The sequence below is a fragment of the Molossus molossus genome, unplaced genomic scaffold, assembly GCF_014108415.1.
Source record: "Molossus molossus isolate mMolMol1 unplaced genomic scaffold, mMolMol1.p scaffold_m16_p_8, whole genome shotgun sequence".
Taxonomy (NCBI): domain Eukaryota; kingdom Metazoa; phylum Chordata; class Mammalia; order Chiroptera; family Molossidae; genus Molossus; species Molossus molossus.
The window spans coordinates 49398078-49424637 of NW_023425402.1; the positions used below are offsets into that span (position 1 = coordinate 49398078).

The 26560-nt window shown below is 36.6% G+C and overlaps 1 protein-coding gene across 3 annotated transcripts in view; it reads left to right on the forward strand.

Moving 5' to 3' along the window:
• The window catches only part of ATG5 (autophagy related 5), a 132783-nt gene extending 112864 nt beyond the window's left edge, over positions 1 to 19919 (forward strand). For 2 of the 3 annotated variants that reach the window (XM_036248391.1, XM_036248392.1), the window contains exons 7-8: positions 701 to 818; positions 17703 to 19919. In XM_036248391.1, coding sequence (XP_036104284.1) covers positions 701 to 818; positions 17703 to 17839 — 255 coding nt within the window. In that variant the 3' untranslated portion in view covers positions 17840 to 19919. Of the gene's footprint in view, positions 1 to 700; positions 819 to 17702 lie in introns of those variants that run through there. The other variant, XM_036248393.1, reaches the window with a different exon arrangement.
• Positions 19920 to 26560: the final 6641 nt, after the last annotated feature.

A 26560-nucleotide genomic window follows, 5' to 3' on the forward strand; every position in this document is an offset into this window, starting at 1 on the left:
GAGAGAAGCGGGGAGAGAGAGAGAGAAACATCGAAGTGAAAGGGACACATTGAGAGGCTGCCACCCACACGACCCAACCAGGGCCGGGGACAAACTGTAACAGAGGTACATGCTCCTAGCGGGAACCAAACCCGGGTCTCTCTGGACCGCAGGCCAACGCTCTAACCACTGAGCCAAACCTGCCAGGGCGAGACTTAATTTTTAAAGTGAGTAAAACATTGAAATTATTATCAGTAAGTTATAACATAATACTAAAAAGAGTTGTCAGTAGAAATGCTGTATCTGCTATTTAAAATTTTTTAAACATTAGAGAAGTTAAAATAATAAAACGAAGACCATTTGTGTGTGTGTGTGTGTGTATCCCTTACCTAGATTCACCAATAGTTAACATTTTATTTGTTATATCGTCTCAATCTCTTTTAATGTTTTTGGTTCGGTTTGGTTTGTTTTCTTTTGTCTTTGGAAACTTTACTTAGAGAGTCCAGGCCAGTTCTGGATTTGTCTGATTGTTTCCTCATTGCTAGATTTACTTGACTTTATGTTAAGTATTCTGGGCAATAATACCACATTTGTGATGTGTGCATCTGATCACACTATGTCCAAAGGCATCTAATGCCAGCTTTAAATTTCTGATCTATTAATCTGTAATTCATAGCAACAAAACTTAATTGTTTGAATTCTTTCTTCATTTCTCAAATAGACAACAACTGAACGACCTTTCATTCAGAAGCTTTTTCGTCCTGTGGCTACAGATGGACAATTGCATACATTAGGAGATCTCCTCAAAGAAGTTTGTCCTTCTGCAGTTGCTCCTGAAGGTAATGTCATTAACAACCGTAAAACATTTCTTTCATTTCTCTTTGTTACTGAGGTAATGTAAGCATTCTGCATTTATAAATAACTTTTATTAGTTACTTCAGGAAGAAATTTCTATTATCTTGTAAGGAAAATCTTTTGAAACAAGCACTTAATATTTAATTTATTATTTTATAAATTATTGACACTGGCAAAATAATATACACTGTTTTTAAATTATCCTTTTTATCACATCTTTGGTATCCTGAATCTCTCTCATTTGTGAGTTCAGTTTTGGAAGATATTTATTTTTAACCTTCCAATGTGTTTCTTTATTCTAAAGGAGTAAGAGTTAGTAAAACATAAAATACATTTGTTTTTCTTAATCAGATTTGCTTGCCTTTCCTGGTATTCCTGTGTATATCTAGCACTTCTAAATTACACAAAGGCTAAATCGGGGGTGGTGGGGGGGGATGGTGCACATCTAAAATATTAACAGAACCAATAACAGAAGAGATTGCTTTTAAAAAATTATTGAAATGAAACAAATTTTATTGGTTTAAGAGTTTATAAATATATTATTAGGTCTTACTGGCCTTTGTCATCAGTGTACTCTATTAGACCTTATAGTCAAGAACTATCACATCTTCACATTTCTAATGCTAGGGGTAAGTGTTTACTAAAAATTACAGTTGTTGATTCTTTCTTTGTGCCATTTCCTAAAATATTATTTATGATAATTAAATAATGGCTTAAGTTGATTATAATACTCCTTTTGAATCTTAACCTATTTTTGTTGCTGTATAGTTTTAGTTTTCAGTAAGAGTTTCAATTAAATAGTTTCTTGGCAATTTAATGATTTTTATTTTTATTTTTTTTATCCTCATCTGAAGACACCTTTCCATTTTTTGTTCAGATAGAGTGGGAGGGAGAGAGAGGAAGAGAGAGAAACATTGACATGAAAGGGACACATCGAGTGGCTGCCTCCTGCACGACCCAAACAGGGCTAGGGACAAACTGCAACCGAGGTACATGCCCTTAGCGGGAACTGAACCTGGGTCTCTGTGGACCGCAGGCCAATGCTCTAACCACTCAGCCATACCTGCCAGGGCATGATTTTTATTTTTAGTAACTTTATTGAGTTCAGTCATCACTGCAAAACATTCCTATCACCTCAGTAGTTCTGCTGTGCTTGTTTGCAGCTGATCTGTGCTCCCACTGCCAATTGTAGACCACTGCCGGTCTTCTTGTCTGTAATTTATGGATATTTCACATAAATGGAATCATACAAAATTGCAACTGTTTTTTTTTTTTTTTCCACATAACAATGTTTTTAGTTACATCCAATTTATAGCATGGTTCAGTGGTTTCCCCCTCTCCCATGGACTACTATTCAGCAATAAAAAGGAAGAAACTGTGTGTGTGTGTGTGTGTCTATAATTTATTCATTCACCAATTAATGGGCATTCAGAGTGTTTCTACCTTTTCACTTTTATGCATAATGCTACTATGGTCACCTGCACACAGATCATTATGTGGGCATATGTGTTCAGTTTTCTTGGGTTGATAGATTCCTAGGAGTGGAATGGCTGGGTAGTGTGGTAAGTTTGTGTTAAACCTTTTAAGAAACTGCTGAACTGTTCCAAAGTGGCTGCACCGTTTTACAATTTTGCCGTTAATGTATGGGGGTTCCAGTTTCTTCACATTCTCACCAACTTATACTTTTTGTCTCATTATAACCATCCTAGTGTATGTATAGTGGTATATCATGGTGGTTTTAGTTTTTATTTTCCTGGTGACTAATGATGTTGAGTGTGTTTTCATGTGCCTTGGTATTATTCATGGATCTATTTAATGAAATGTCTATTTAAACCCTTTTCTCGATTTTTTTATAGATTATTTGTATTATTACTGAGTTTTGAGAGTTATTTACATATTCTGGATTTAAGTCATTTGTCACACATGATTTGCAATTATTTTCTCCTAGTCTGGGTCTTGTTTTTTTTTGTTGTTTTTTTTTTAAAGAGTAAAGTATTTTCTTTTTTTTTTTTTTAATCCTCACCCAAGGACATTTTTTCATTTTTTGTTCAGACAGAGTGAGAGAGAGAGAGAGGAAAAGGAAGAGAGAGAGAAACATTGACATGAAAGGCACACATCAGTGGCTGCCACCCACACGACCCAACCAGAGCTGGGTACAAACTGCAACCGAGATACGTACCCCCAGCGGGAACCGAACCTGGGTCTCTCTGGACTGCAGAGCGACGCTCCAACTGCTGAGCCAAACCTGCCAGGGCTAAAGTATTTACATTTGATGAAATCCTATTTATCAAAGTTTTTATGAATTATATTCAGTTAATACTTTCCAATAAATAAAACATTTATATAGTTCTAAAGTCAAAACATATTTAAGGGAATTTAGAGGAGAGTTTCTTGCCCAGCTTTTATTCACCAAACCCTAACCCAGTTTCCCTCTGTAGAGATAATCAGTATTGCCATTTTCCTGTATATTCTTACAGGGAAAATTAAACAGACTTTTATTTTTTAAAGTCATGCTACAGAAATTTTGCTGTAAGGGTTTATTTAAAACACACACACACAAACCCTATTTCATGTCTATTTTGCTACTTTCTTGAAGATTTGAGAATATAGACTAGTTTTTCCATTTGAAGTATAATTAAGAGATTAATCATTTTTATTGCTAACAGAGATGGGACATGAGCCTCATACTTACTCCCACTGCAAGCATTGGCTTTCAATCATTTATTTCTCTGCACTGTATTTTTCTCTCTTTTGAGTACTTTTTAGTAATTTAAAGAACATAAAAAATGCTTTATCAATTGAAATTTAAGCTATAACTTTTTAAATAGCTACCTTACTTTGATTTTTTATTTGACAATCTACTTTCAAAACATTATGTCATTTAAAATAATTTTTTTTATAAGAACCTTGACTATTGAGTGAGAACATCACAATGAAAGGCAAAACTTTGGATGGAAACTGTTCTACTGTAATGATCTCCCCCAATCAGTAGCACGCTTGTCAACAAATACACAGAATGATGCCAAAAAAAAAAAAAACTTACTAGAGAAGAGCAGGAAGAAATTGGTTGGTTGTTAATTTTATGTTAGACAGTTTTAAAGAACCTTAGAATTATTCATTCATTCTCTTCATTTTAGATGATTGGTAGAAGTCTCAGCTACTTAATTGCAGAAGTAGCTTCAGAACTCAAGTCTCCATCTCCTGGTTCATTGGTTTTTTTCCACTTTACCATGCTACCATTTATTTTTGTTTTCACTTTTTCAACCTTTTAACTTTTTGTTTGGTTTAAAATAACATTATGAAATGTTTGCCTTTTCCTAACTCATTATTCTGTTTGGTGTTTAGTATCTAATCTCACCTACGTGCTATTCTCTCTCATAGTATTTTCTGGTATGATCTTAGGAATCTGAACTTCTACTATATTTATTTTGTTCATTTTGTTATTTTAGAGTTCCTGTATATGATCCTGACCATTCTTGTTGGATTATTAAAATGGTGGCTGTAGCATTCAGGCATTTAAATGAAAAGTGGTCACATGCTTTGGGCTGACAGAATGCACCTTTGTGCTCTTTGCCATTCTACACTCAGATCACAATACATGCAAGATTGACATGGGCCTGCATAAGAACAGCACACAAATTTGTGAGGCTTTTTATTCTTTTAAAGATTCTTTATTCTATTCTGAATTTTTAGCATTCACTGCATGTACATCTATTCCAGAAGAATACACAATGTGACTTCCTGTGTATTTTTTTGAAGGTGGGTAGTGAGGTAGCCACTCATAACTTTAATCCACAAACTTGCCTTTTAGGTGATTTCAGATGCTGTAGCTAGATGTCTTTGTGTGACAGTCTTCTTCCAAACCCAAATTTTCAAATGCTTACATTGATGGGAACACACACACACAAGCACAAGTGTGCACACACCATACACAGACATTATTGAAATGATATAAATGGCACTTCTACTTTTGAGGTACTTTTGATTATACTTTTTATACCAGGAGAAGGCCACATTTCTAACACGAGTATCTTTGGGAAAACTTTACCTCTTCCTTTTGTCACCTCATATTGGAAAATAACTGTCATTTCAGGATCTGTGGGGAATATTCAAAACAGGTTACGATTTCAGTAAAGAATTATTTACTGTCTGGTTCAGTACGCCTGTGGCACTGTCAAATGTGAAGGATTTTGAAACATCTGTACCCAACTTAGGCTGAAAGCGAAAGACTTTAAGATTGGGTGTGTTTGGATAACAACTGGTTGTCATCACATGATAGAGAAAGTACTTTATAAAAGTTATGTGGCACCATTGTCTACTACTCCTTACAAGAAATGATTTATGCATGAAGGAATTTTGCCTTTATTTCATCACATGAAGGTAGAATGTATTATGAAGATGTGCTTTAGGTCATTGTTCTTGTGGAGTAACTAATGATGCTTTGTATGTTTCTTTTTTGTTGTTGTTTTGAAAGTGACTAGAGGCGTTAGCCAAGTTAGAGGTAACAGGAAGTAACCTAAGGTGAGCTCAGGTAAATTTTTTCTGTGGCGTCAGCTTTAGTAAAAATGACTCAGAGAGCTAAGCTTCTATACCAGACCTGAGTAAAATAATTTTTTTTTCCTTGTTCATTAAAAACAACATATCCCCCCCCCCCCAAAAAAAAAAAAACAACTAACAGAAGTTAAAACACATAACTTTTATTCTTTTACTTGGGAGAATACAGAACACCTATAAACTTTGCCCATTCATATTTTATTTCCCAGTTTTCTAATGTAATGTATAAAAAATCCTAGTAGATTAGGCTTAAGAGAATAAAAATGTCTATTCATGCTTTTATAAATTTATTTCAAAGTTCTAGTTGATGAGTTCTCTGTAGCAGTTAGACTGTTTTATTCCTAAATTCATAAGGATATTTTACAAATTGAGTGTATGTGTAAGGAAAAGCTTAGATTCCATGGCAAATGAGTAAGGAACCCCTGCCTCTCTCTCACTGACAAGTACGGTCCTGTAGCCACTTGCCTTGTTTTCATTTCTGTTTCTGCCCTGATTCCTGGGAACTTATTTACCTTGAGGGCTTTCCCAACCATTTTAATTTTTGTTTCCAATTGATATTGTGGATCTAACTATTCATCATTAAATTTTGTTGTGTCATACTGTCTTCTGGCACTGGGGATACTAAGATGTGTAAGACATAGTCCCTGCTTTTATGAAACTTTGGTCCACTTGGAGTTGATAGAAAGATGAGCAGATGTGATATGTACAGTACTAGAGATATTCAAAGAACAGTAGGAAGTACCTAGAATTGCTGTTTTATTCATTTTGGAGTAGGTAATGAAGACTGAGCTCAGTCGTAAAAGGTGAGCAGAAATTAGATGAAAGGAAAGACCAGATCAAATACCACATGACCACTGTGAGGTAGAATCCTGCAGCTACCCAGGGGTTGGTTAAAGGCAATGTTTGGTCTAAAATGTTCCCACTCTATTTACTGAGGGACTCAGTTTTCTACTTATCTCCTATAAATATGCAGAAAATTTCCAGTGAGGTCAGAAATGTGGGAAAAGTACTGAGAAACTAAGTGACTTACGTTTGATATATTTTTGTTTGATTAGTACATTGGAAGATAATTTTAAAAACTTAAGGCTAGGGGAGTCATAATACCCCGTTCAGGCATTCTAGCTTATAATTTATATTGCTTTATTTTATTTTATGCTTTATGAGAAACCACAGAATAGTTTTTACAAAAAGTAAGAAATGATAATGTATTAACATTTTTCCTCCTTTGCTCTTTAACATGATTAGATTGTGTTTATAAAAGTGAATTAATTGTTTGGGGCTATAATAACTCTTTTCAGATATAATATAATTACAGAAATATCTAAATCTCATGGTATTCATCCAAGGCAGGTCATTCTAGTTGAAGTTTGTACTAGTAAGTAGTCAACTTTTGTTAGCGTGATGCTACTGTTCCCCAAAGAGGTGGCATTTCAATTTGCAAACTCATAACACTGAAATACAAAACCTGCAGACCCCCAGACTTCATCAGAATTAGGGTTTAGGGGTAAGAATAATAATGGTTTTACAATTTCAGTAATTCATTTTTCACTCATTTAGAATTTGTTTTCATTCTAGTATTCCTTTGTACCTTTACACTTTTTGATTTGGAAGATAATTTGAGTAATTTGGTTTTTTGTTTTTTTTTCTTTAATGGATCCAGCATATTTCCTTGTCCTGCCTCATAGGATGGATTAAAATGAATAAAAGGTTTAAATGAGATATTATAATTATATTATTCCAGGGTTTTTAATATTTTTTGTTTTCTTAGGTTTTGGTTGCATTTTTTCCCAAATAAATGTTTTTTTCTTGTGGTTTTTGGTAAACCCATTCTGCAGAGACAAATACTTGTTGATGTTCAGCCTATACACAAAGGTGCAAATGCATGGTGAACTCTGGATGTAAACTGATATTGTAGCTGCTTATACCTTAGGTTATGGGGAAAAGTTGCAGGCCACTGATAGTTACTTTTTTTAGAAATTAATATCTGGACATCATTAGAAATGCCAGAAGTGTGTCTTTGTTAAGGAAGCACTAAGATAAGGCGTCTCCATAGTTACTGTGGCCAGCTTTATTATCATTTACTTGTTAAAATATATTAAAAGTAGTCTTAAGGCTAGAGGTCTGAAAATGTTGCTGCTAGTAAAGTTTTTCATTGAAGACTAAGTAACAGAATGCACATTTATTTGAAGTTTCTAGCTCTTCACAAGAAAAGTCCCTGGGAGAAGGCCCTTTTATAATTTTGAGATACTGTGAGCCCAACATGTGGGACTGGTTCACTGGACTTTGAGGGGAGCCTCCTCCTTTCAGTCTCATACTGACACTCTCTGCTCTTCCTTGTTTTTTTCTCCCTCATTGGATGCATATTTTATGTTTAAAAGACTGATGTGGTGTTATTCACAGTGGGAATTCAAAAAGTTTTTCAAATTAGCCCTCAAGAGCAAAGATCTATACTCAAGTTTGGACAAAAGCAATTTGTTAGGCTCAGTTTTAACTTGATAATTTTCTTTTCTTGAATTTATCATTATGTCACCAAATTCTAAACTGAAATGAGTCACATTCTTTGCCTTGATTGTTTTATTTTCCCTCCATCTCTGTGCTTTGTCCCAACACATGGATAACATGGACTAATGTTGGTGATCTAGAATCTGTTAGTGAGTTAACCCACTGACATATGTCTTCTAAAATCAAAGAAGTAATAAACTGATTATTTTTGTTATTCCCGTTAATGAAGATGAGATTACTGGACCTGCTAGAAGATGCCTCTGATTTCCCTCCATTATTGTTCTTTACCTAAATCTCAAGAAGTTAAATGAATTAACAGGACTATTTAGAAAGTGGGAACAGACACTTGTACAATTAATATTTCATCTTTAGCACTAGAAAACAAAGTTCCCTTAACAAAAGAATAACACATGCAGGTGATTAAAAGCTAGTCATCTCTTCATTAAAATAAGTCCTTGGTCTGGCCATACATGAACTGTGTAATTATCGCCTATATTTTCAATGAAACAATTCTGAACTGTTCTGTTATTCATACTTGACAAATATTAATGGGCCCTATTGTACCCAACTAAGATTACTGGGTCGTTTTATGAAAGCAGAAAAACATTTGAACTTGTATTTTCAAAGCTGGGATGAAGGGTGAAGGAACAAGTTTTAATTTCTAACTTTTACCACATTTTTATTTTATTGTCAGGAGGCTTTTAGTTTATTTAAATGGTCTTACAATCACTTAATTTAGTACAGTGTCCTATTTATAATTATAGCTAATTACATGTATGGGATTATTTTTAGTTTAAATTTTTGTTTATGTCCTCATTAAGAAATATAAAGATTATAAAGAAAAGTCAGTGAAATAATTAAAATGGCCATGTTTTAAAAATCCTGTATAAAAAATTAAGAGTCAAGGCTCTGGGAATATTATAGGCAGAAATAATTTTGAATAATATTTAAAGTTTATGCATCGAAAGAGATACATGGTATCGATTAACTGTGATATTATATGTTCATTAAGACCTGTACTGCTAAGTGAGTATAGATCCGGAAGAAGTTAATGTAAGTATTTTTAAATGAGTTTGTATTTCTCTGATAAACAGCACTCTCCTTCTGTTTGTGATCATAGGATAAAAGCTCTGTAAGCTTGTATATGTTCATTTTTACTGCTACATCATGTAGTGTGCTCTTAAGATTGAGATCTCATTCCCCAGGAAGCATTTCTGTCTAAGATTAATTGCCCTTTTAAAATCAGCGTTTGATGTATTCCTTTGGCTATATCCTGGCTTGGTTTAACCCTCTTTGACCTGACCTCACTGACTATTACCGCTGAGGCTGAGTCAAAATCCTTCAACATGATGTATGCACTTCAGATTTCAGCCTGTGGTTTTTCATGTCGATGGATTCAATTAGTTGGCGTTTTACTAATGAACATATCAGAGGTTAAAGAATTTGTCAGACAGAACAAAATTGTTCAAACCAGTGATAATCAAAAGGCTCATCTCTTTATTTGTTTAAAACCTTTTCAGAAGTATTCAGTATTATTTAGAACTTTTACCCTCATCACCACACATTTCAAAAGAGCAAATGAAGTCATTTTCTGCTGAATTATAAAATGTAAATGTGAAGCCACAAAGCTCAAAACATAGTTACAATGTATGGCATTTGATTTCTATTATTCCTTATTCACGAGTGTGAAGTAAAAAAGAAAGTTCTTTATTTAAACTGAAATTTTCTGATTAAAATCATTTCCCCACGAAGATACACCAGCCATTTCTTTAGCTTCCTTTAAATTCAGAGATTTCACATAGTTAGTATACTTATTAATGGTAAGAATGAAACTTGCACCTTTCTCTAGAATCTCAAGTGACCTGTTTTTAAAGACATTTAGGTCATATTACTTGTTAAAATTGGCTAAAAAATAAGGATTAAAATGTAGATTGGGATGGGAAAGGCTGTGAGCCATTGCTGATAGAAATCTCCAAAAGACAGATTCATTTTTTTAAATGTATAACAAAGATTTTGGAGGCCCCCACCCCCAGAATCATGTTTTAAAAGAATAAGAATCTTACCTGAGGCCAGCACTATACGGGCTCATTTGACTTGTCACGGTGTGCTCCACTGAATGTGCATGTTGAGAGCACTGCCAGCTTAATCCAGAGGCTTTACAGCGCTGGAGGGATTTTTGAAAGTGTCATTCATCTGTTGGTTGCATAATGATTGTGTCTTTGGATTTTTGTTGCTGTCATCTTTTTTAACACATTCATAAAATTTATGTGCCACACTACATAATAATATGCACAGTATACATTAACATGAGGCCACATTCTCATAGCCTTTTGCATGTTAGTAGTAAAACAGTTATTCTCATAACTTTGTGTTCAGGAAGAGAATTACGAGTGTTTACTTCTTGTTGCTAAACCATGGCCTTTCAAAAACTGATCTTCTGTCTTCACTATTAGTAATGTATTTGATACTTATTGTTTAGGGAATGAGCCGGAGGGAGGAATGAGGAAAAAAAGTCACTCACTTTTTTTAATACCTAGTATGTCCAAACCCTGTGTTGAGTTGTTTACTTGAATATCCCACTTAATCCCCTATGCAACCCTGAAGATTACAATTCTTTATAAGAGAAGGAAACAGACTCAGAAAGTTAAGCAATTTGCCTATTAATTTGAAACTAGTGAATTATGCCGATTTGAATTTTAAAAGAAATATGTTCCTATCTAGCCATAAAAGACTCATAGCCCTGGCCGGGTGGCACAGTTGGAGCATCATTCCATATACCAAAAGGGTTGTGAGTTCGATTTGCAGTCAGGGCACATACCTAGGTTTCAGGTTCCATCCTCAGTCATAGCGCATGCAGCAGGCAACCTATCAATGTTTATCTCGACGACCCCCCCCCCTTTCCTCTTTCTAAACATGCCCTTGGGTGAGGATTTAAGAAGGAAAAAAAAAGACTCATATGCTAGTACAGGGAGGCATGTTAGCAATCCTCTATTCTAGACCAGTGGTTTACAAACTGAACCTTGGAGTTACTTATATCAGAAACTGCAATGAAGTCAGTAGGCAGCAGGACTTAGGAGACAGCCTCAGTACCACAGCAGCCCAAGCTGCCCACCTTCACCTGTATTATATATTGGGTTTCTGCATAAGATTTTGTTTGAAGAAAAATTCTACATCCATATTATCATAAAATTTATTCAAGGGACCATTTAAAAACAGACTACCCAGGGATTGATTCAGATGTGGAGAGGGACCCAGTTTATGTATTTTTAAATTTTTCCAAATTATTCTGAACATCAGCCAGATTTTCAAACCATGCTTTAGACAGACACCTTCATTTTATATTAACACACACACATACACACCCCAAAAGAGATATGAGGCCTGCCCAAAGCCCTTCATTATCAGAATTGGAATTCAAGTTGACTGCCTTCCAGTTCGTCTGTTTTTCAATAGTACCTTGTTAACTATCAGTGCATAGCTGGCCCTTTCTCCTTTATGTCTTGTTTATATTATTATATCTATTGTAGGCATCAGTTTTTATATATACATATCAAGTCACCATTGTTTAAGTTTATAATTTTCGTTAATGACTTGCGTGGCTAATGTGAGTTTTCTTTTTGCTTTTAAGTGTATTTCTAACTATTCTAATCATGTGGCCAAAATCTTTCTGACTATATATATTTTTTAAGCTGTCCCACAACTCTAAAAATACTTTATTATTACTAATTGTTTTTAATTCTCACCCAAGAATATTTTTCTATTTATCTTCAGCTAGAGTGGGAGGAAGGGAAGGAGAGAGAGAAAGTAAGAGAGAGACATCCTGCGTGACCCCAACCAGGGCTGGGGACTGAACCATAACCGAGATACATGCCCTTGACTGGAATTGAACCTGTGACTCTTTGATCCACAGACCAGCGCTTTAACCACTGAGCCAAACTGGCCAGGGCTAAAAATACTTTAAAGTAGCATTGGCCAAGTGGCTCAGTTGGTTGGAGCGTTGTTTCATACACCAGAGGGTTTTGTGTTCCCAGTTGGGGCACTGCAGGAGGCAACTGATGAATGTTTCTCACATCGATGTTTCTCTCTTGTTTCCCCTACCCCTTCCTTTCTCTCTCTAAATATCAGTTTTTTAAAAAATATTTTTTCTTCATTGATTTTTAAAGAGAGAAAGAGATAGAAACATTGATAAGCGAAAACATCAATTGGCTGTCTCCCGCATGCCTCCTACTCGGATCGGCCCACAACCTGAGTATGTGTCCTGACCAGGGATCGAACCAGCAACCTCTTGATGCTCAACTGCTGAGCCACACTGGCCAGACTAAATATCATTTTTTTTGTTGTTGTTCTATCCTCACCTGAGGACATTTTTGCATTTATCTTCAGATAGAGCAGGAGGGAGAGAGAGAGGAAGAAAGAGAGAGAAACATCAATGTGAGAGAGACACATTGAGTGGTCGCCATCCACACAACCCCAGGCTGGGCCGGGGACAAACTGCAACTGAGGTACGTGCTCTTAGCAGGAACCAAAGCCAGGACTCCCCGGTCCATGGGCCAACGCTCCAAACGCTGAGCCAAACTGGCCAGGGCTAAATACCAATTTTTTAAAAAACATTATTTGATGAGGATTAAAAATAATAATAAAAATAATTTAAAGTAGATGTAGTTCAAAATTAAATTTGTTTTTATTAGGTTGTTTTGATGATAATACAGAACTATGCATTTATATTTTATCTTATTTCATAATACTTGGACTTATAAGTGAGACACATATAAGACATGAAATTTTATTGTGAAAGATCTCTTTAAGTGAATTGAATTTCATCTCTACCTAAGGAAAATGCATCTTTGATATTTGTTTCTGTCCTTTTCCTTCAATCACAAACCCAAAGGATTTATGAATGACTATATTTATATTTACAAAATGAATTAAGATAATTAGTCTTAAAATTACTATGTGGAGCCTGGCTAGGTGGCTCAGCTTGTTGGAGCATCATCCTGTACATCAAAAGCTTGCAAGTTCAACCCCTGGTCAGGGCATGTACAGGAGGCAGCCGATTGATGTTTCTCTCTCACATCTTTCTCTCTGTCTCTCTAAAAATTAATAAAAATATATCTTCAGGTGAGAATTTAAAAAAATATTTGCTATGTGGACATTTTAGAAAATAGTGACATATACTCTTCAAAATTGTCATGGTTAAGAAAGGTTAAAAACTGTCCAGAGTATAGAGAAGTGAAGTGAAAATTAAATGCAATGTGTGATTCCTGGACTAGATTCTAGACTGAAGTTAAAATAATTGGGATCCTTGATAAAATTTATATTGTGGGGGCTACAAAAAGTACTTTTCCTCTCACCTTAGAAGTTCTTCTAGCTAGGCTAGTAATTCAAATGACATTCAGCAGATTAACAGGAGAAAGTTAAAATTTAATACATGCTCACGGAAATTCACATACGCATGAAAATTCCAAAGACAGGGAGGCAGATTTGGGTATATGTTATTTTCAACAAAAGAGAAAAGGGGGAAATTTTGGCCTTAGACTTTAAGTGAAAATGAGCAATTTACAGGTAGCAAGAGAGTGCCATTTCCTGCTAGGCAACTCAGAAAACAGTAGGACCATGGAGGGTAGGGGAGGTCTCTGATTGGAATCTTGCTATCTGTCATACTTAAATTAGGCTAAAGTAAATATGCTAAGATTTCCTTTCTGGTACAGGTCTTTTCATCTGAATCTTTTGAGCTGGATAGGAGAAGGTCAGACGTTCTTTCTGAGTCTTGTTTATTTTCTTTTTTAAAAATATTTTTATTGGCTTTTAGAAAGAAAAGAAGGGAGAGGGAGAGAGAAAGAGAAACATTGATGTTGAGTGGAACATCGTTCTGGCTGCCTCTTGCATGCCCCCTATCTGAAGCCTGGGCAAGTGCCCTGATCAGGAATCGAACCTGACCAATACCCAACCAAACTGAGCCATACCAGCCAGGATCCGAGTCTTGCTTCTTAATAACCAGCTTAAAAATCAATATCCCAAAAGGCAGTATTAGGATAGCAAAAAGCTCTTCCCCTTCAGTATCAATTTAAATTTTTTTTTATTTTGATAATAGAAAGTATACATTAAAATATTTATGAGTAAAGGGCTCAGTGTTTCTAATTTACTCTCAAGTGATTCAGAAAATAAGTATGCATACACAGAATGATAAAACAAATAGGGGCAAAATGTAAACAATTGATGAATCTGGGTAAATGGGGAATTTCTTATACTATTTTTGCATCTTTTCTATATGTTTGAAATTATATCAAAATCAAAGTTACCCCCAAAAAGAGTCCTGTATGAGAGAATTTCATAGAACTAATTAACTTAATTACTGTCTCAGTGTTTGCCTACTTTAAAGTATCAAACGAACTTTTAAAAAATCTGAGTGGGTGAAGTGTGGAGTAACATTTTTCTCCTGAGTCATTTGCTTTGTAGTGACATATTTCTTATCGCCGAGTATTAAATTCTAGATTCGCATTTTGAAGCACAAAGACATATTTACCAAAAACATGATTTACTTTAGCAATATCATCAAGTGTTTTCTACTCTTAGGAAAAAAGAAACATCTGCTGATTTTTCACTGCTCTATTTTGTTCTTTCTGATATTACCAGAATGTATCGTGTGAGTCGGGAGCGTGCATCCCCGAAATGTGCCACCCTGGCATACAGATTATATCAAACTGGAATTTGTTAAAGGCCAACAAACTTAAAAAAAAGAGTTTTTTTTAAAATTTCCCCCTTGTCTTAGATTCCTGCTTTAGAAAGAGAGCCGTTGACTTAATCACCTTAAGAATTTACACCCTAGCAGTAGTCAAAAAGACCATGCCGGCTAGTGCCCTCCCCCCATTGTTCGTAGTTGCCTGGCAAGAGTGCTGCCCTGTGCTTCCTCAGCTACCTCTGAATCGCCCAGTCTCGCTTCTGAAATCTAACATCCCACCCACCTTTTCTCTTTTGTCCAAAAATGTCATGTATACCCATTGCCTTACTGTCTTTGGAGTTTTCATGCTTATGTGAATTCCCCATGTGCACATACTACAATTTTTTATTTTTTCCTGTTAGTCTGCTGTATGTTGTTTGAATTAGTAAACCAGCCAGAAGAACTGAAGAGGTAAGGGGACCTTTCCCCTGCCCCAGCGGTACAGTCATGCTTTGTTGTTATTTATGGCAGCACGAGTTTGGGTGATAGCATATATACTTCATCCCTTAGCTGGAAACATTTTGACTTTTTGTTTTAATAACCGAAACAGTCTTTATAGGTAGGGCTCTTCTGTATAGTCGTGCTAGCCCTCAAAAGCTATTCGCAAAAAATAATTTTGGCAGTGTATTTTACCAGCAGCAAAGTTATCCAAGCCCTGAAAACACTTACTGACTAAAGTTAAAAAGTGTCGGGCACTGTGCTAGGCACTGGAGATGCAGTGATGAATGAGAGGATCTAGTTACTATTCCCAGGGAGAATTGCTGCACCATTCTAAGAATCCCTCTGATAACATTGTCTTGTTGGAGGAAGTCAGAAAACTAAAAAGATTCTACACAGGTGAAATATTTGGACTAATGTAGGCTGTGGCAGAAAATATATTTAAATTTTTAAATTGTTGTGTTGAGGGATATGACAGTCCTAGATCCACTTCCTTTGTTGTCTAGATTTAGTTAGTGATACTTTTATGTTGCAGATTAAAAGTGGCCCCAATTTAAAGCAGAATCAGTGCTGCCTATTCAGGTTTGTGATAATGTGATTTATTTGGTTTGTTATACGTACAGAGTGTTTGAATCGTGCTTCTGTTCTACAACTTCAACTCCAAGTATCCTTTTGTGTAACAGGGTTGGTGTTTTGCCTTTCAAACACACTGTGTGTATCTGTAATATTTGCTCCCACATTTAAATGCTTTAGGCACAGTATTTTGATACTGAGTTCTGACTTGTTTCTTCTCGGTTTCAGAATATCCAAAAGTGACTCTGGCTTAAGGAAAAACTTTACAAATAAAGAACTTTTACTCTTACACCACTGCCCTTTCATTTTTTGACTCAGTGCTAAGTAGGAGGAAGATTCTGAGAATATTAAAATATTTCAAAGAAATATATAATAAGAATATAAAGAGAACTACACCGGAAATGTTTTCAAATATTCTAAGAAAGATTTAATACAGTAAAGTTTGACAATCTAGAATTTACGAAGACTGAATCATTCCAGATGGCAGAGGGTTTATCCACTTGAATACCAACATTTTTTAATCTTCTCAGTACTAATACCTTGCTTTGTATAGTATTCTGTATATAGCTTAGTCTTTTATTTATAGATAATAATTACTCATTATTACAAAACAATCATTGTGTTAACACTGTGATTACAACTGTGAAAAAGCCTGTATAGATGCAACAAAGATTGGCAGACAAAACAATGAAAGCATGTTTTATGTTAGTAGTATTATGAGGTGAAGTCTTTTTTTTCCAGAATTGTTTTAAACTGTGACAGTGATTCAGGGGTTTGTTTGGAACTCTTATTTGGCTGTTTTGGGGCTTGATGGTGTATTGATTAAGTTTTTACTTTTGGCATTACTTTAGTAATTCTCTGTTGTATTTTTGTGTCCTCTCTTATTGTCAGTCTGTTGACTATCACCTCTCAGGACTGTGCTGCCTCCAACAGGAAGTTTAAATATTTCTTTAAAAGGGTCTCTTGTTTCAGGTGCCAGCCAAGCCATTATCACCATACATCATCAGCACATTTTACCTAGACATTAGAGCACTAGAGATGCAAAAGTCATTTTGAACAGAGCAAAAAGGAGGGAAAGTAGGGTGTTTCCCTCTCGTGTGGTTCCATGAATTCCCTGTTTTCTTGTCTTCCTTCTCCAGTAAGCTGAGAGGTTTAGACATTGTATTTATTTTAAAGAGACTAAAAGAGACAAACCAAGAATTGTGCTAAAGGTGTGACACAAAGTTTCTTTCTCTTTTCTTCTAAAAGAGAAGTTTGGTTTTGCTTTCTTTGTTTTCCTAGGTACTTCTGTTTGCTTAAAAGATTGTCAGCACATCATACCAAAATCATAAAAGAAGTAAAACTAACCTTAAATTTAATGTGTAATGAAATTTGAATTTAAAAGAAAAGTGTGAATTGCAGCACCCTTTTAATTAGAAAATGGGTGTTAACAAAAGTCAATCAGGTTTCATGACTCTGAAACAGAAATCCCTGAGTCAGACTCTTAGTTCCTTCTCATTAAAACTTGATCTCTTATTCTAATCATGTCTCTAAAACTTTCTGATACATATTTGAACTTAACTGAGAATTAACCTATAGCTCCCCATGTGGTTTTACTAAACAGCTTCCCAAACACATCTTTTTCTTGATGATTTCTTCTCTCATATCTAATTAATTTGTTTTATATATGTATTGACCTACTTCATATACTCACCATTTGCAATTGCCATATAGTACAGTTTTTAATGTATAGCTAAAATAAATTTTGGTCAGTGGGTACAGTGGGCTGTTTTCTCCACTGTAGTTTCACTAACGTCAATCTTAGGTAAGCACAGTAATTAAGAAAGAATGAATACTTTCACATATAGCAACAGAATTTTTATCAGAATTCATTGTAACCCTCAGGTTTCTGTTTTGGGTGATACATATTGCAACATGTGAACTTTCTCCATGTCCACATTTCCTGTTTAGGAGACAGACCAGGTTTAATCTGTTGAAGCTGTAACATCCATCTAATTCACTAAGGACTCTTAAAAGACAGATTAATTTTTCTTCAACTGTTTTGAGTCATATTGATTATTATTGGATTTCTTTCTTGGAATAGATGGGGGAAAAAAGAATCAAGTGATGATTCACGGAATTGAGCCAATGTTGGAAACACCTCTCCAGTGGCTGAGTGAACATCTGAGCTACCCGGATAATTTTCTCCATATTAGTATCATCCCACAACCAGTAGATTGAAGGATCAACTATTTGCTTGAACAGAATCCCCCGTAAACAGGATCTACCAGAGCATGTCACCCTTCTGCTTCAGTCAGGTTCGGTGGAGGCAACCTGACCAGAAACACTGCTGCAAGCCAAACAGGAAAAAGATTCCATGTGTGATAAGGGCACTGGGGCTGGTCTTGCTTTGCATCACCACTGCTTTCCTCCACTGCCGTCATTAAACCTCAGCTGCGACATGAAAGACTTTACAGGACCACTGCAAGTCTTCTTTTTTCTTGTAAAATATAATGAAGCCGAAACCTTTGGCCTAAGAAGAAAATGGAAATATGTGCCACTCAATTTGTAGTTCTGATTAACAAATAAACAGGGGTATTTCCTAAGGTGACCATGGTTGAACTTTAGCTCAAGGGAGTGGAAACATTGGTTTAATTTTCGAGAGAATTAGACTTAAGAAAGTAAAAGAGAAATTCTGTTATCAATGACTTGCAGCAGTTTTTTGTAAAAGATCAAATTACAGTAAACCCATCTTTCCTTAATGAAAATTTCCTATGTTTACAGTCTGTCTATTGGTATGCAAACAATCTTGTAACTTTGATAATGAACAGTGAGAGATTTTTAAATAAAGCTTCTAAATATGTTTTGTCATTTAATAACATACAATTTTGTCACTTTTGCAGTACTTTCTGACTCTCATACAGTAGATCACTGTTTGTACTCTTATGTGTTACCATTCAGACTGGTCGTCATCGGCATGGAATGAATGTAGGGCATAGGATAATGTGTCTCAGGAGCTGTCATAGAATTTCTAGCTGCCGATTTTTAAATCTGTTCTTTACACGCTAAAGGTATAAATAATGTTATCATTTAGCTTTGCTATTTTACCACTGTACACTGTCAAGTCATAATATACTAAGCATCTGTATAGGATACATTAGTATACTATGTATTTTGCATTTTTGGAAAAACCAATTTCTTTCCAACCTAGTATTTTTCATGGCTTCAGATCTATTATTTCACTGTGGTCCCTGGCAGCCAGTCTTTGAAGTCTAAAGATTACCAATCTCCTGAATGCAGTAGCTTTTCCTTAACTTTACCAAAAATATTCAGAGGTTACTGAATTCTTATTCAGTATAAAGACATTTTTGCTGCACTTTATTACCACGCCGCTAGAACTCTGCCAGCTGAAAGTATCTGCGTCACACTTCGTTTCTTGTGAACTAGCTTGCTGTCCATATTGAATGTTGACCATTTGGGTATGCTAAAAGACAGAGTACCATACAATAATGGTTTTAGATTGCACAATAAAAATGAATGTTTTTGTTATAAAAGTTATGAATATTGAAGTGAGAGCCTGCTGGTGCTCACTGCTTCTTTTTTTCTTCTGTGATTTTCACTGATTAATAGTAGACTCGTTCACAAAATGAGGTAAAGCTAGGCGAAGATCCGATACTCTGGAATGGGTGGTGTAAGGCTCAAATAGGAAAACAGGGCTGCAAGTGATCAGAGGAAATAGAAGCAAGTAGCAAATAACTGGCTAATGTCCATAAAATGAAAAGTGCCATTTTAGTACACGCAGGAAAAATACAATATTTGAGTTACTTAAGGATAAAAAATCCACTGACTTGTATTTTTCCGAAAGAGATTGATCTGAATATGATTGTTCACATTAAAAGTGTTTATTCGTCTATTCAGTTTGGGGATTTTCCCCCTTGATGTTTTGACAGACTGAAGTGAGCATCAGTGAACAAAAGGATCAAATTGCCAGGGAGTACTAAGCTGTGAAGAAGCAAGTGTGGTAAGAACAGTAAGACGTACTTTTCCACAGACAAGACCTCTGCAGCGGACTCATGCGAGCTAATAATGATCTTTACTTGCAGATCGGAAAGTGAATTTTATCAAGCCATCGCCCATTTTTACTTACTTGTTCTAATGATTTGTACCAGCATCATAACTGTATTACTCTAGTCCCAGGTAAGTCAAGCCTCGGATACCCAGAGGGAGTATAGAAACACAAATTAGTGCCAGCTTAAATATCTATTTTTGTTTTTTTTTTTAATTTGAATATTTAAATTTTATGGTTTATTAAAAAATTAAACAAATCCTCTGTCTGTCTTTATTTCTAGAAGTTGGGAATTAAATTTATATAAAGCAAGTTACCCATTAGGAACTCATTAAAATCTCCTTAGTCTTATATCAATCTAAAAAGTGCCTCTAAGAAATAAAAGCTATGAGGGATAAAGGAGAACATAGGAAAGAAAATTGAGGGAAGGCCACAAATCTCTATATGCTCGTTTAACTCATCCTTGGTAGTGAACCCCCTTAGAAAATGAAAATGTGTTTTTTAAAGTTACTGGCATTGCTAACCAGGAAGGAATAAGTTGAGCCTAAATAAAGTAAATACTTCTCTTTTATAATGTTGCTTTGGCCCTGGTGAGTTATGCTCAGCAGTTAGAGCACTGGCCTGCAGACAAAGGGTCTTGGGTTTGCTTCCTGGTCAGGGCATATACCTGGGTTGCAGATTTGATCCTGGCCCTGATTGGAGTCGTGCGGGAAGCAACCAGTCAATGTGTCTCTCTCACATTGATGTCTCTCTCCTTCCCTCCCTCCCTCCCACCCTATCTTTAAAAAAAAAAACAACAAATAAACAAAAACAGTATAATGTTGCTTTGCATTCAGATAATCTTAGTTCTAATCATGGATAGAGTTGAATTGATAAGCACCTTATATGTCTAGAGACCCAAAGTAGCTGGATCATAATTGAATGAAATTGACCTACTAGTCTTTACAAAATGGACTAGTCCTGTTATGTTTATTCCTCCCCAAACCCCTTCACTGGAAACTAGATAGGAATTGATAAGAAAACAGTATACAAGATTTGATGTTGAGTGACAATGACTTTAAAATTTTGGTTAATCCTCAGGATATTTTTACATTGCTTTATAGATAGAAGTGGGGGGGTGAGAAACAATATGAGAGAGGCATATCGATTGGTTTCCTCTCGCATGACCCTAGCTGGGGCCAGGGATCGAACCTGCAGCCCAGGTCTGGACATACCTTTGACTGGGAATCGAACCCATGATGCTCTAACTGCTAAGCCAAACCAGTCAGAGCGTGACAGTAACTTTTTTTTTTTTTTAATGGGGATAGTAGGATGTATGTATGTATGTATGTATGTATTCTTTGTTGATTTTATTTTTTTTTTGCAATTTTTATTAATTTATTTTTGTTACAGATGTTTCTCCTCCCCCCCCCCCAGATACCCTCCTCCCAATCCCTCCCCGCCCCCCAGCATTGTTGTCTGTGTCCATTGGTTTCATATACATGCATATAAGTAACTTCTAGTGGTTATTTTTCTGGAGTATGTTTATTTTTTTCATAGGCTATATTAGGTAACCTTTAACATTTTAGGAAAATTTAAAGGATTATGTGGGTCATGCCAAAGAATGATTCTCACTTTTATTTGTCATATTATTGATATTTAGGTCTGAGGTAAGTTGGTTTCCTATTAGATGTGCAAACATTGTTGGAGTAGAAGTGTAGAATCTTGGGGTATGGTGGGGGGGAAAGCAAGTGTAACAATATTTATAGCCCTGGCCAGTTTCTCAGTGGTTAGCACATCGGCCTGTGGTCTGGAGAGACCTGGGTTCAGTTCCCACTAAGGGCATGTACCTTGGTTGCAGTTTGTCCCCGGCCCTGGTTGGGTCATGCGGGTGGCAGCCACTCCATGTGTCCCTTTCATGTCGATGTTTCTGTCTCTCTCCCTCCCGCTCTGTCCAAAACAAAAAATGGAAAAATGTCCTCGGGTGAGGATAAAAAAAACAAACAAAACAACATTTATAGTGTGGGAGCTAAAAAGAATACTTTTCCTTCTGTTGGCAGTGGCCAAAATGCCACCAGATGTTAGACTGGTAGAGTCAGACAGGACCTGGGTTCAGCAGCCTCTGTACTTGAGTTCTGGCTAAGAAAGAATTTAGTGTCAAGACTCAAACCATAAGAGAACATTTACTTAGAAAGTCATAGAGGTAGAAGAAGTGAGCTGTAGAAGTTAGGGATTTAGGAAAGAAGTTACAGAGGCAAAAGAAGGGGCCTTGGAGCTTAGGAAAGGAAAAGGTAAAAGTAAGAGCCTCGGGAAGAGGAGGGGGACAGGAAAGGCAGGGGCATGCTCCAGAGAGGGAGAGTCCTCTGGGTCCTCTGTCCTACGTGTTTTTAAGGGTGGGTGTTTTAGAGTATGTCCCAGGGGAGAATCTCAATAGAATATTCATCAGCTTTCCAGGTGTGTCCTTTCAGGGTCTTGTTCTCTACTGATTGGTTGGCACCAGGGCAGGGTCATTAGTTGTTGTAGCTGGTCCTGATGTTAGCCATGGCATCGCTTGTCTGGTTCTGCTGCCTTTCGGGGCCTGGAGCTGGAACAGCTGAGAACTAGAAGTACCCCTAGAGGTTAGTGCTTAAGGGAGTGGTTGTGCAAGGTCCCACGTGCGAGTTGCACGCGGCCACTCTTTAGCCCCCTGTTCTGACAGTGAAATGCCAGGGAAGACACGGGCAGGGCAGGGTCTGAACCACATGACCAGCAATGTGAAAGGTCAGGGAGTTTACGCCCGGTGACCAGCGCTCTATGCCGGGCGGAGGATTGCCCTGGGGCGGGTCCTTGTTTTCCCAGTTGCTAGGCTCCTGGGGCTTTCCTCCCTGGTGGCCTGCCCTGGCTCTTTATTCTTGCTCTGTTCGCGTCTGTCTGCCTACCACACTGTCACCTAGGTTATTCTAGCTGGGCTAATAAAATTAACAAAGATTAATGGGAGAAAATAAAATTTTTAGTACATGTGTACAGGGAACTCACATAAGCATGAAAATTCCAGAGAGTGAGGCAAAATTGGGTATATATGTCATTTTGGACAAAAAGAAAGGGTGGGGTAGTGGTCAGATTTTGAGGGAAGGGGGTAATTTACAGGCAGTTGAGGAAGAGGGGATCATGCTTGGAAGGCAAATTTTTGCTCAGCAACCCAGAAACAATCAAACAGCAGGGCATCCAGTAAACAGGCCCCTCTTGGATCCTTCCTGTCTAATGCTTGAGGTGATTATGCTAAGTAAGGTTCCCTTCCTGAAGCAGGTCTTTCTGTCTGAATGTCTTAGACAGGAAAGACATGAGGGTCAAAGGTTATTTCTGAGATTTGTCTCTTAGTAACCAGCTTAAAATCAGTATCCCAAAAGTCAGCTTTAGGCTGCAAAACTTGGGTCCCTTCAATAGTCAGTTCCATTCATAGTTAATCACTAGGATGGAATCAGTCAAAATATTTAATTTTTTTGAGTTCTATCATCCTCTTCAGTGTTTTCTGTATATTATCATCTCCTGGTCTGAAAATAGTAAAACTTACCAATAGGGGTACTGGGAAGAAGAGAAGAATGACATGCCTCTTTTCAGACGGTTTGAGAGTGACACTTTGTAATGTTAAAATGTTATTTACAAAACTATTTGACAGAAGAATCTTTTAAATTCTCTCAAACGTGAATTACAAATGTGGTTCTTAACCATCACTGACAAACATAATACTGTGGAGTCTAGTAAGCATAATACAGGGTGGGGCCAAAGTAGGTTTACAGTTGTGAGTACAAAAACAGCTCATTCTTGCATTATTATTTATTAATTATTCTATCATTTTCCATACAAAGAACTGTAAACCAGCTTTTGCCCCACCCTGTATAGTAACCATACAGTGAAAAAGGACTCACTTCTAAGGTCATTTAGGAGGTTCATTAAATATGTAGGTCTTTAAATACTTAGTTTTTGTTAACTGATAATGTGCTGGAATGACCAACAGTGAGGTAAAGACAAATCTAAGGTTAGACATGTCAGCGTGCTGTCACATACCAGTTGATTTTTTCTGAAAGTGGTTAATTTGGCTCCCCTCCTCCCCTCTCCCCTCATCACAAGTATAACTAAAACACAACAGGCTTTCTCCTCTTTGTTTTCTCCGGTTATTTGTGGCATGTCTAGTACATAGTTCATGCTTTGCAAATGTTCATAAAAAGAAGAAAAACTCGAGTATTCAATGACACATTAAAATTGTTGTATTTTTCTGTTAAACATACCATCTATAAAAATAAGAACTTTGTCATTTAGAAATCAATATACCAAGGACTGTTGGTTCCGGTTTGCATTACTGATGAGGACTTGCTTACTCAAACCTGCTACTTTCAGTAGGAACCACTGTGGATTGGATCCTTGCGTCAGTCCACATTCATTTTAGTTGCAGCATAGACCGCAGTACATATTTTATGTTTCAACAGCACTCTAATTTAAGCAACTCCTAAAGTTGGGGCTATTCTCATCAAGCATCTGGAGGTATTTATTAATTCTGATCTTTTCATAAATGAGTGGTTTGTCTTGCTTTTGCCTCTAGACTTTGCTTCTGAAAATGTAATGCATTTTTAGCAACGGAAATATTTTAGCCTGTGAGCAAGGTGATTCAGATGAAGGCAGACTATTAGAGCCATGCGCGTGAAAAGCTTTAAGAGGAATATTTGGGTTTCAATCTTTTATATTAAGTGGAGGAGGTATCTGTTTCGCATTATTATTTAGATAATGCTGATGAACTTTTCCTGTATATCATTTACTGTATTTATAATAAATATTTGTGTGGTATTTGTTTCTCACACTGAGCGTAAACTCCGTAAGAGCGGAGAGGAGATCTGTGTGACTCAGTATTGTATTCCCATGACCTAGCACTGTGCCCAGAACATAGTGGACTGTCCAAAATATTTCCTGAATAAAAATTTGGAAAAAGCTATGCAATATATCTCCCTCTTAGAGTCCAAAGCTCATTGACATAGTAAAGGCTTTGAGAAGTTTTAAAGTAAACTGAAACATTTGACCCAGTAAGCTTTCTTGATTATAGGAATCCCCCACCCCCCCCCAGTACCGCATCATATTGAAGTGTAGTTTGGGAAATGCTGCATTAAATCACTAGATCCTAATGACCTGGAATGTATAGCATAAGGTTTAATCCCAACTTTTCTGACAACTATTTGAAAGAAGCTCTCAAGCTTCTGACTCCAAAAAATATATATATATCTCCAGCCCATTCATTCCATCCTCCAGTTCTGTCCTATTTTCTGTGTCACCCCTGAAATTCATTCGCCAAGTGCATAGTGAGTGAGTATCTAATCCAACGTCAAGCTACCTGCAGGGGATGCAGTGGCAGAGCTCATAATGCCAGTGTTGGGAGGATGGTCTGGCTGTTGAACTGTGCTGTAGTTAGGACACATGCTGCGTAAGATTTAGTAAAAGGACTGGGAACCATAAGTTCCTACAAAACATCTATCCGAATATAAAAACTAAGTTAAGTGGTCAGTGGAGAGGAGAAAACCCCTTCTCAGTCCTTAGGTATGAGAGTCAATAGGAATCAAAGATGAGTAATTGTTCTCAGGGAGCCACCATAAGTGAACTAGCCTGGACAGCCCTGAAGCTGAATGTGGCATTCTAGGAAAAGAAGCCCCAGGAGCCCCCGGCGAAGTGCCCAAGGCCCAGCCGAGAGAGGCTGGCTTCACAGATGGGTGGTTTTTTGTGGCACATGTGGCAGGTGTTTCTGATCTCTAGGCAGATGCTGTACTTGTTTTGGATGTGATTACTTTGTCTTTTTCTGTTGTCCAGTGCACATTTTCCAAATAACAAATTATGTTGTTGAAAGCTTACGTCTACAACTTGGATACTGATACTCTTGTTGCTCAAAACTGATGGTTTTTAGCTTTCTTTTCCAGAGCAGTAACTCTGACCTAATAATTGTATCCGATCCATTTTGTGCAGGCCCAGGGAAAAATGGCATGCCCTTTTCCTGGGCAGGGCATCTCAACCACACCTCCCTTAGGAATTTGGTCATTCCTAGTACCTATATTTCTATAGCTCCTTTTGTCATGGTTTTGAAATTAATTACCATGTAATATGAAATATTTAGCCTGATATACCACAGTGATGCTACTATTCAAGTGTGACAGAAAGTTACTGATGACCTCTGAAGGTATATGTGTATGGAAATCAGGTAAAAAGCTATTTTGCACTACATCATGCATGAAACAGAGTAAAACAACAGAAACACCAGGTAGATTGTGATGAGCAGCAGTCTGAGATGTATGGTAGATATCTTTCATTCTAGGCAGAACAAAGCCCACATGTTAGTATTCAAGGAAAACATTTAGGACATCTCAGTCAAACTGGCTCTAATTACTAATTCTGTGTTAGGCATATTCTTCCAGATTTTATAGCATTCTACATGATTCACCTATTCAAACATTTATTGAGCAAAGAGGGTAGTAGATGTTCTGAGAGGAACAACACATGTTCTCTGATCTTGAGGACCCTCTATAAGAAGAAAGACAAAAATAACTATATAATATAATAGTTGAAATGAGAAAGGTACAAATAAAGCACTAAGAGAAAATAGAGCTAAGTGAATGATTACTTTGAGCTAAGTGGTATCTGGCTTGACCTCTCAGAAGCATTTGACAGTTGATTACACCTTCATTCATGAAACACTTTCATCACAAGAGACCACACCCTCTGGTTTTCCTCCTACCTCAGCCTCTTAGTTTTCGTTAATTGTTCTCTTGTTGACTGGTAAATGTTGAACTGTCCCAGGGCTCAGACTTTGATCCTTTTCTCTAACTACACTCAATATGGGTGCTCATCCATGTCTTTTAACACAATTTGTATGTTACCTTCAATACTAACTTCTCTCCTGAGCTCCA